Source organism: Pollachius pollachius, assembly GCF_949987615.1.
Source record: "Pollachius pollachius genome assembly, chromosome: 9".
Lineage (NCBI taxonomy): Eukaryota > Metazoa > Chordata > Actinopteri > Gadiformes > Gadidae > Pollachius > Pollachius pollachius.
The window spans coordinates 18,777,844-18,787,696 of NC_136942.1; the positions used below are offsets into that span (position 1 = coordinate 18,777,844).

At 45.6% G+C, this 9,853-nt stretch overlaps 1 protein-coding gene across 7 annotated transcripts in view; it reads left to right on the forward strand.

Annotated features, from left to right (window-relative positions):
- Positions 1-8,835, forward strand: part of mef2aa (myocyte enhancer factor 2aa) — a 55,066-nt gene extending 46,231 nt beyond the window's left edge. For 3 of the 7 annotated variants that reach the window (XM_079743250.1, XM_079743251.1, XM_079743249.1), the window contains exons 7-12: positions 58-242; positions 2,816-2,839; positions 3,802-3,846; positions 4,351-4,480; positions 4,673-4,796; positions 5,044-8,835. In XM_079743250.1, the coding sequence (XP_079599376.1) occupies positions 58-242; positions 2,816-2,839; positions 3,802-3,846; positions 4,351-4,480; positions 4,673-4,796; positions 5,044-5,434 (899 nt within the window). In that variant the 3' untranslated portion in view covers positions 5,435-8,835. The remainder of the gene's footprint in view (positions 1-57; positions 243-2,815; positions 2,840-3,801; positions 3,847-4,350; positions 4,481-4,672; positions 4,797-5,043) is intronic. The other 4 variants (XM_079743255.1, XM_079743254.1, XM_079743253.1 and 1 more) reach the window with 3 other exon arrangements.
- The last annotated feature ends 1,018 nt before the right edge of the window (positions 8,836-9,853 follow it).

Below are 9,853 nucleotides of genomic sequence, written 5' to 3' on the forward strand. Positions count from 1 at the left end.
AATGTTGTCAGTCACAGTCCATAGTTTGATGGTGTTTTTCTTGCTGCATCTCCACAGGAAACGGCTTCGTCAATCCCCGAGGCTCACCAGGTCTCCTGGGGGCGTCGAGCGGCAACGGCCTGGGCAAAGTCATGCCCACCAAGTCTCCTCCGCCCCCCGGAGGCAGCATGGGGCTGGGGGGCCGCAAGCCCGACCTCCGGGTGGTTATCCCCCCATCCAGCAAGGGGATGATGCCCCCGCTGGTGAGTAGAGGTGGCGCGCCCCCTCACTGCTGCACACATCACACCCACAGCAGGGGGTCCTGGGGAGACGGGAGCCGTGCTGCCCCCAGGAGGGATGGTGGGGGAGAGGAGGGGTCCTCTGCGTGGCGAGCCGATGGAGCGGAGAGGGAACAAAGTTTGCCGCAGAATGTTTTTATTTGGGGAGTTTTCTGACTGAAGTTGCTGTGTTACTGTGGAGTGAGTAAGAGTTTATAGCTAGAGGTGGGACTTTGTTTATACTGGAGTTAATATGTAGGATTCTGTTTATACTAGGGTTTATACCTAGAGGTAGGAATCTGTTAAGACTAGAGTCTGTATACAAACATGTTAGCATTTACTAGAGTTTATATATTTACTCTAGGTGTAGGATTCTGTTTCTAGACATAGATGTTGGATTCTAGTTATACTAGAATGTATACACAAAGGTAGGATTCTGTTTATTACAGAGTAGAGGTAGGATTCTGTTTATACTAGAGTTCTGATGTAGGATTCTGTTCAGAGTTTATAACTAGTGGTAGGATTCTGTTGATAGATTTTATATTAATTTCATACTAGAGTTTATGCATGGATGTTGGGTTCGATTTCACATTCTGAAATACTCCATTTAGCTACTTGTTTGTTTGTGTTCTCCATAAAGTGAGACTCAGTGCTTCCTGTGAACACTAGCGCGGTTCTACATTCTCCGGTGATTACTTACACACTCGCTAACTGTTGACGGAGCCCAAAATAAAAAAAAGCTGCAGCCCAGGTGCCCCTAAATCTTACTCAATTATTCATATTGGAACGAGGCCCTTTCTAATTATAATAATTAAAGTGCAAAGAGCTCTGACCACACTCGGCACCTGAGGCGACAGCACACTTGCTAAGCCATAAATCACACAGAGGAAAATAAGAAGATAAAGTCTGAGACCCGGGTTCAATCAAACGCAGCACTCTCCCTGCTCATGACGACCGGGGAACGAGCTCCCATACACAACAATACCCCGGGTAACAGTTGGATGTTCCTCCCTGGGATCCTCCGCCCGTCTCCGCTCAGAGCCAAAGCCCGCACACAAAGCAGGCACAGCCGCCCACGTCATGTGGAAGCCGGGCCGCAGGATTGGCTGCGGCTGCAAGGTGTGAAACATGACGGGATGCTGAAACCACAGAGAGGGAACGGCTCTGCTCCGCCCACTGCTCCAGCCTGGAGACTACTGTAGTCCCCACCGACTCCTCTAGTCTCCTCCTCTAGTCTCCTCTAGTCTCCTCCTCTAGTCTCCTCTAGTCTCCTCCTCTAGTCTCCTCCTCTAGTCTCCTCTAGTCCCCACCGACTCCTCTAGTCTCCTCCTCTAGTCTCCTCTAGTCCCCACCGACTCCTCTAGTCTCCTCCTCTAGTCTCCTCTAGTCTCCTCTAGTCCCCACTGACTCCTCTAGTCTCCTCTAGTCTCCTCTAGTCTCCTCCTCTAGTCTCCTCTAGTCTCCTCTAGTCTCCCCTAGTCTCCTCTAGTCTCCTCTAGTCTCCCCTAGTCTCCTCTAGTCTCCTCTAGTCTCCTCTAGTCTCCTCCTCTAGTCTCCTCCTCTAGTCTCCTCTAGTCTCCTCCTCTAGTCTCCCCTAGTCTCCACCGACTCCTCTGGTCTCCTCCTGCCTCTCCCCACCCGCCCACGCTGCCCGGTCACCACAGAGCAAGCCTTCCAGATGGGCGGAGGCCGCAGAAGGAGCAGGGGGAGGAGGAGGTGGCGCTGATGGTGGGTGGGTGGTGCAGCAGTGTCAGGTCTGCAGGCAGCCTGTCATTAGGCCCATAATGGTATTAAATTAATCACATCTCGGTGTGACAGAGTAGGGATGAAGACTTAATCAGGGGGGCCCAGAGTGTGAGAGCCAGATAATATCTTGTCGCCCTTGTCCTGTCTTCTCCTGCTATTGATTGAGTGTGGGTATTAGGGCCGGGCTGGCCTGGCCACCGCGTGTCCCATAGCATGGAAGGAAAGAAAGGAAGAAGAAAGGAAAGAAAGGAAAATGGCTCTCTGCTTCACCCTACAGCGCAGCCCCACAATAGATGATGAATGGAGGGATTGGGTTCTGCGGTCGTTATTAACGCCAATATTAAGACATCCGTGAGCCATTATGTCAACTGACAAGGGTTGCATGTTGTTTTTGTGTTCAGAAATCATGGTATGTTTGATTTGATCAAACATAAATAATAGGGTTCTGAACGGCTGAAGGAGTGGCATAAGCGGGATAAGTGCATGATTGGACACGTTCTACCCCATCGGTAGGTTGGAAGTATTCTTATACCCAGGTCACTGTGGAGCACTGCGATGTTCTACTTATGTGTCATGTGGGGCCGTTTCATAGGTTAGGTTGTTCTGAATGTCACAAATCCTCATTTCAAAACGGGAATAAAAAGAGGAGAAACAAGAACATCTTATGTCTGTGTTATTAGAGAGATAATCAGGGCTGACCTGCTGGTGAGTGCCTTACTTCACCCACCTCATCTCAGGTGCTGTGCAGAAGCTCTGTCTGCCCTGTAACGGTGCATCTTTTCTTTTTGTTCCTTTTTTTCTACTGAGGGCAGTCGGAGGAGGAGGAAATGGATTTGGTGAGTTTTTTTTTTTTTTTAGCAAATGCCTGAACTGGAAGGCTGTGTGTGAACACGCTGCTAGTGATCACACGTGCTAGGAAGGCAGTGCTTGAACCAGAGACTTGTCAACTCTTTTTGGGGGGTGGGTGTGGGGGGTGGGGTTGAGTTTGTCGCTGCATGTATTTGGAGTTTGCTTATTAAAAAAAAATATGCCACAGCCTTTGGCACCCTACAGTATCTCCTCACAAACTCATTGGTGTGAGGTGTGCGTGTGTGTGTGTGCGTGTGCGTGTCTTTGTGTGTGTGTGTGTGTGTGTGTGTGTGTGTGTGAGACGTCTTTGTGTGTGCGTGTTTGTGGGTGTGTGTATGTGTGACAGAAAGTGAACAAGTTTGATTTGAGCTGCTCTACTCCACCTAAAAAAATAGTTTATTACAAAACGATAATGCTTTAAATATGGACCGAATAAGGCAAAGATGACCTCATCTTAAATGATGTCATCCTATGTGAGACTGGCGCTTGCGGAAATCATCTGGTGAGGGAGCTTTAGGACAATGCAAGGAAGCCCTCAAACAGATCATAATAGACTTACGCCTCCACATATGCAGCTGTGCAGATGTTTCTTGTATTTTCATTTGTTTGATTGAAGAGAAGAAGAAGAAGCCATATTGCCTTCAGCTTGTTCTAAACCAAACAGTTGCTTGTGTTTGATGGGTGTTTGGTCGGAATGTGCACAACTTGACGGAGGGGATTCTTGATGCATGACCTTCTGCTGTGTAGTGATACAGTCTTTCACTCGCATGATCACTGTCTCTGAATCAAACACCAAAGTTAGGATCTAATGCAGAGTCATTTTGGCAATATCACCTTCAACTCACATTTTTTGCAAGAATGTACGTTTGATTTCTCGCACAAGCACATTCAGCTGTGGATTTTATAGTGTTTTGTATGCTGTTCATGGGCATGTATTCATTTCTTTCAGCCGTGTGGGTCCTTAAGGTCAAACATGTTTGCAGATGAACCCTATGTAAGATGTAAAACATTCAGCTACATTAAGTTTCACTGTTTCTCTACTTAGGACAACTATTTAAATAACAACTAGCCAATTGCATGGAGTACATTGTGAAAAATACCCAACATTTTCTTTAAGGTAATACTATGATCAAACCCTGTTAAAAAGGAACATTGCTTAGCAATTCTAGATCACATTTATTTCACTTTCTTATCCAAGGTCTCTGTCAAAACAGACCTATTAGCTCAGAGTAAACATTGAATTGGATTCAGCTGTGGTGAAGCTGCTCTTCCATGGAACCACACCGCCACCTTGTGGCACAACTCAATCATTTCCAGACAGTATTTCAGATATAAACAGCAAAACAGCAATACTCTCAAAAGACATACATGAAAAGGATCATTAGTTAGTAGCAAACTTAGAAGACATTAACTGTTCAACTCATTACTGGCTGTTCTCTTTTAGGTTATGTTGTTATGACTCATGCTTTCTGGTTGCTGTCCCCCTGTGCCCCCGCAGAACACCCAGAGAATGAGCAGCTCCCAGTCCAGTCAGACGCTGGCCACACCGGTGGTGTCTGTCACCACCCCCAGCCTCCCCCCTCAGGGCTTGGTATACTCAGGCATGCCAACCGTTTACAACCCTGCCGGTGAGCGCGTGTGTGTGTGAGGGTGTGAGCGTGTGTGTGTGTGTGTGTGTGTCCGTGTGTGTCCCCCCCCCTCCCAGGCGTCTCGGGCCCCACCTGTGTTACCACCCGGCTATGTGTTTTGTGCGCGGGGCCTTGAGAGGCCCTCAGTGTGTTTCTTTCTCGTGGCTGACGCGCTGCCCTGTGTTGTTGCAGAGTATTCCCTGAGCAGCGCCGAGCTCTCCTCCCTGCAGGGCTTCGGCTCCCCGGGGCTCTCGCTGGGCTCCATGTCGGCATGGCAACAGCACCAACTGGGCCAAGCAGCGCTTAGTTCTTTGGTGTAAGCACTGCACTCTCGCACACACTCACAAACACACAAACACACGGGCACACGCACACAGGCACACACACACACCCCCAGACTCCCCCAAGGGTTCATATGCTTATGTGACATGTTTCCACACCTGCTCCCACGACGGCGTCGCCTGCGTTCCACTTTCAAGGTTCAAAAGCCTTGTTTTCACATCTTCCCCCCCCCGCAACATCTTCTCAAAGTCACCGGTTTGCTCGGGTGTGCTTCCTCACAGGGGCGGAGGCGGGCACCTCCCACAGGCCTCCAACCTCTCGCTCAACACCAGCCAAAACATCAACATCAAGTCGGAGCCCATCTCCCCTCCCAGAGAGCGGGTGGCCCCGTCGGGCTTCCCCCAGCACCACCACCACCACCACCACCACCACCAGGGCTCCAGCCGGCAGGACCTGGGCCGCTCCCCCGTGGACAGCCTCAGCTCCTCATGCAGCTCGTACGACGGCAGCGACCGCGAGGACCACCGGCCCGACTACCACTCGGGTGCCACGGCGGTGGTGGTGGGCGGCGGCGGCGGCGGCGGCGGCGGGCTGGGCAGACCCCCCACCGGGCCCGAGGATCGGGAGAGCCCCTCGGTGAAGCGCATGCGGATGGACACGTGGGTGACATAGAGAGGAGCCCCTCCTTTTGAAGGCACCAGGGGGGATCCGACCGCCCCGTCGGTCCGAGATGCGCTGGAGGGGAGGGGGTTAGATGGAGAGGTACACCTGGAGATTAAAACAACAGGGAAAAGGTTTGTAGAACTATCGACATGTTATTATTTAACTCCTTTTTCGGTTGCTGTTTGCCAAGACATGAGTGGCAGAAAATACAATTTGAGTTGAAGGAAATATTAAAAAAAAGAATGTAGCTGGACATACTGAGGTGATTCTCTAACTGCGACAGTGAGACATACAATATAAAACATGAGCTTGATTGGGTTTTATGCACATGCATATCCTTTCAGGCACTGTTCATAGACATTGGTTTTACCGATAGACTATCTATTATTGTGACTATACTCACTGATCTACTTAAGCCCCAAATCTGTCCTCTTTATTTTAGCCGTCGTGGATACAAAGTCCCCAACAATCAGATGCTGTGCTGCTTTGGGCTGAGGCCCCTGATATATGAAGCAATCAGCGAGAATTCAACTTCTGTATAAATGTTGCTGTTGCAATTATTCAGGACCTTTCACACTCAACTGGCCCTCATGTTTTCTCTATCAACCAATCGATTCGGCTCAGAGACGAGAGGGAGCTCACGTTATACAAGGGTTACAGTCGAAAGCGACCTTTATGTTCACAGACATGTTAAAACACGAGATAGGAAAGAATTAGTTGCGATTATAGCATAACTTTCATGTTCTAATTTAAAAGAGTATAGGATATATAATGTGCAATTAAGATGAATGAAACGTGTCCAGTTGAACTGGTGAGAGTCCCGATGTTAACATACAACAATTCGTCAGTAATACAAAGCCAAAGGTGTTTCTCTCTGTTCTTATGTACAATCGCTTTTGGTTTACTAGCCGTTCGCTATTTAGAGTGCTTTTTTCTGTCTTTTCATTTTGATTGTGCTAACTAGAATGCGTGTAAAATCATGTAAGCCAGGTTTGAATCAATATCTAAAGCCATGAACACTTGCTGTCCTGTTTATATAATTGACAATTTGAGCCAAACATTTGTTTGTTATGTATATAGTAACTTTAATATATATATCACCAGGGTATGAGTACATACTGAATGTACCATCACCAGTTTTGAGAAAGTATATTTTTGTGGATTACCGCCAGGTTTACAAGGATAGACCCTTCACAAAAGAGAATTCATTTGACAATAGTTGCTACTTGGTTTGATTCACTGCAAACTCTATTTCTTTCGTTCTGTTTTTTTTTTTACTTTTCTCTTGGCCTCAACACAAATTGTAACGACAATGCCATGAGTTGGAATTTTCCACTAAGTCCTATTTGTTAAAGCGAGGGTGAGGAAGTAGCATTTCTTCTGTGTGAGCGATATATCTGCTTTCTACACTGCCAACATGCAGAACCAAGGCCCTGTGTGGGGAAGAGCTTGTTTTGTGGAAAGACACGCCACGCCTTTCATGGGCCCATTTTCGTTCCAGTACAGTAATCCCCCCAGAAAAAGAGGAATCCTCTGACTCATGGAGGAAGCATTTCAACATTGATGATACATTTTTAAATGATTGGACATTACAATAGATGACCATGGGCCACTTATAAACGTCTGGATACTCCCATTACACTTGTTTTTGGTTTATGTTTTATCGGCTCTGGAAATTACATCATATATATATTCAACCCCCCCTTTGTAATTAGTTATTCCTATAAATGCCTACAGGTCTATCAAGTGCGCTTTTGCGCACAGAGGGCTTGAAGACATGAACGTTCAGTTGGGATTCACAAAGGCTGTTCTCATGTAGACGTAGAGCACAGCAGTGGAAAAGTCCTTCCAATAAAGGAAATTCATGGTCATTGATGTTTTAACAACTGCTGGATCTAACACATTTCCAGAGACGTCCGCTATAGAAATGGAGTATCACTCTGCATTCACCATTCCATATCTTGTGCATCATCATTTTAGCTCCTTCATTGATTTCATTCAAAGTTGACCACGGGTCAAACTGAATCTATGCAGTATTCAAAGCTCAAAATCACCTAGTTTGGATCACTGACGTTTTGTAACCCATTCACAGTGAGGTTTCATTTAACTAACATAATTTGGACACGGGTATATCTCATTTTTTGGTATGAGTGGGTGGGCTAATTTGTAAATGGGAGGCTTAAAGGTAAATTCCACTGCAAAGCAAGATTAAGGTAATATAGATGGATGACATAATGGATTCCACAAGTAACCGAGTTAAGAAGTACTATTGTTGGCTGTAAAGAGCTTTTTTGCTCACTTCCCCCAGTTGTAGTCCACGGTAGAGGAAGACACCAGATGCCATAGTTTAGCAATCCATCAATATTATAACCACACAGATAACTGGGTGACAGATGGCTGTCTCTAGGTGGATAGGCAACATTCCCTTTTAATGGCAGACCCATTGTGGAATTTGCCTTTAAGTGACATAGAACGAGGTACCAGGCCTGCTCACAAAAGCAAAGAAATTAAAAAAGGCATGTAAAGATTAAGATACATCATCTCACATTCCCATCAAGACAATTTTGAAAAGCACTATTTTTATCCAGGAGAATGTATTCCAATGGAGGCACTGCAGGTGGACCACAGCAATAAGACAGCCTGGCTTCACACGTCGAGCGCTCACTTGGCACTTGATGGAATATCAGGGATTTTTTGTAGCTTCTCAGTAGATTTACTGTTAGGGACCCCCCCTTCCCCCTCCCCCTGAAAAAAACATTGCCCAGTTAAATCTGGTTATAGCCAAGTCTAAACTCTTTAAACAAGATTCACACAAGACAATGTGTACAGGGAATGCAATGTGATACACTGGCTCTAAATGGTGTGTCGGAATATGTGCAGAACTGATGAATGTGACAGGCAAGAGAAAATCAACCCACCTTTTTAGAGAACTTTGCTGTGCAGGAGTACACTGCTTTGCGTCAATGCTTTTATAAAGAGAACCGTGTTTGGTAAATGTCTGTTGTAGTTGTTAGTTCACTTAAATAAGCTGTTGTTCGGTTTGATTGCTCAGACTGTTGGCCGCACAAGCTGGACTTTGTTGCCAATAATGAAATGATCCGTTCACAAAATCAAGACAATTCATTTGCATTTTATTTTTCCTTGAATGTCCTGTTTTATCGTCATCATGCAATGAATATTCAAGTGAACTTTTTATTAAACATTTAAAGTACTATGCTAGATATTGTACAAAATTTGTATTCTGCCTTCACAAAAGTAAAAAAAAAACATCATTGGCTTTTAATGTGTAATTTAAGTCATCTCACTTATTCTGCATAAAATGAAGTGAACAGCTCTTACATAGAATGTGTCCTCTTGTAAAATCCCCAACAATAGACACTGTCTACTTTAATAAACACCTCAATGTATGCTCCGTCAGTATTCTGACAAACATTTGTCTTTTATTGACCTCTTCTTATTCTAATGATGGCCTTATGCATGTCATAGCTTTAAATGTTTTTCATGATCTTTCGATCCACAATAACATTGGCAAGATTTGCTGATTTCCCTGCAACACATTCTTAAAGATGTCATTGATGCTTAATAAATGTTGGTTTAGGGCATTTTAGATTAACCCTAATGTGTTTACTGTCTACAATATTCCTACCAAATGTGTGTGTGAATCGAGAATATTTCAAGTCAAAAGGGCTGATGAAACTAAGTTTAATAATGAACTGTGAGTAGTTCTGAAATTAGAGTATGTCTTATTTTTTTAATGAGACGCGCCGCATAATATCCTGGCTCGTTTTATGATATATATTAAAGTACCACCAGGGGGCATCAATAGACAGGGAACTAAGAACTCGCTCCTAACGTACAGCACAGCGTGTCCGAATCTTTAGCACTGTGCTTGTTACTTTTTACAATCCAAAACCTACTTAAAAAACGAATAGATAACATGATTAACCAAATACGTAAGTAGCAAAACATGATATCCAGCGCTGCAGTCACGCATCTCCACCTTTATCACAACGGCCGGTAAGGCTTGTTTGTGTTATCGTTCATAAAACAAGGAAACACAGTCTATACAAACATTGCAATTATGCCTATGACATAGCTGACAGCTTGGTTGACAATGTATTTTTTTCATCGCACCATGCAGTCTCATTCGGTCAGTGGTCCCTGAGCGCATGTTGTTGGCTGGCTGCTCTGAGACCAGCCGTGTCGGTGGCTGGATGGGGTGCATGCATGTTGTTGGCTGGCTGCTCTGAGACCAGCTGTGTCCGTGGCTGGATGGGCTTCAGCAGCGTGCATGTGTCGAGTAAGCATGGTTTTTAGCTTGTTTGAGTTGTGTGGCGAGAAAGATGGGTTACAGGGCCACCTGCCACAAGGGCTTGCCCTTTTTCAATCGTCTCCTCTTTTAACTGGGTGCCAAATTCATGTGGGCCT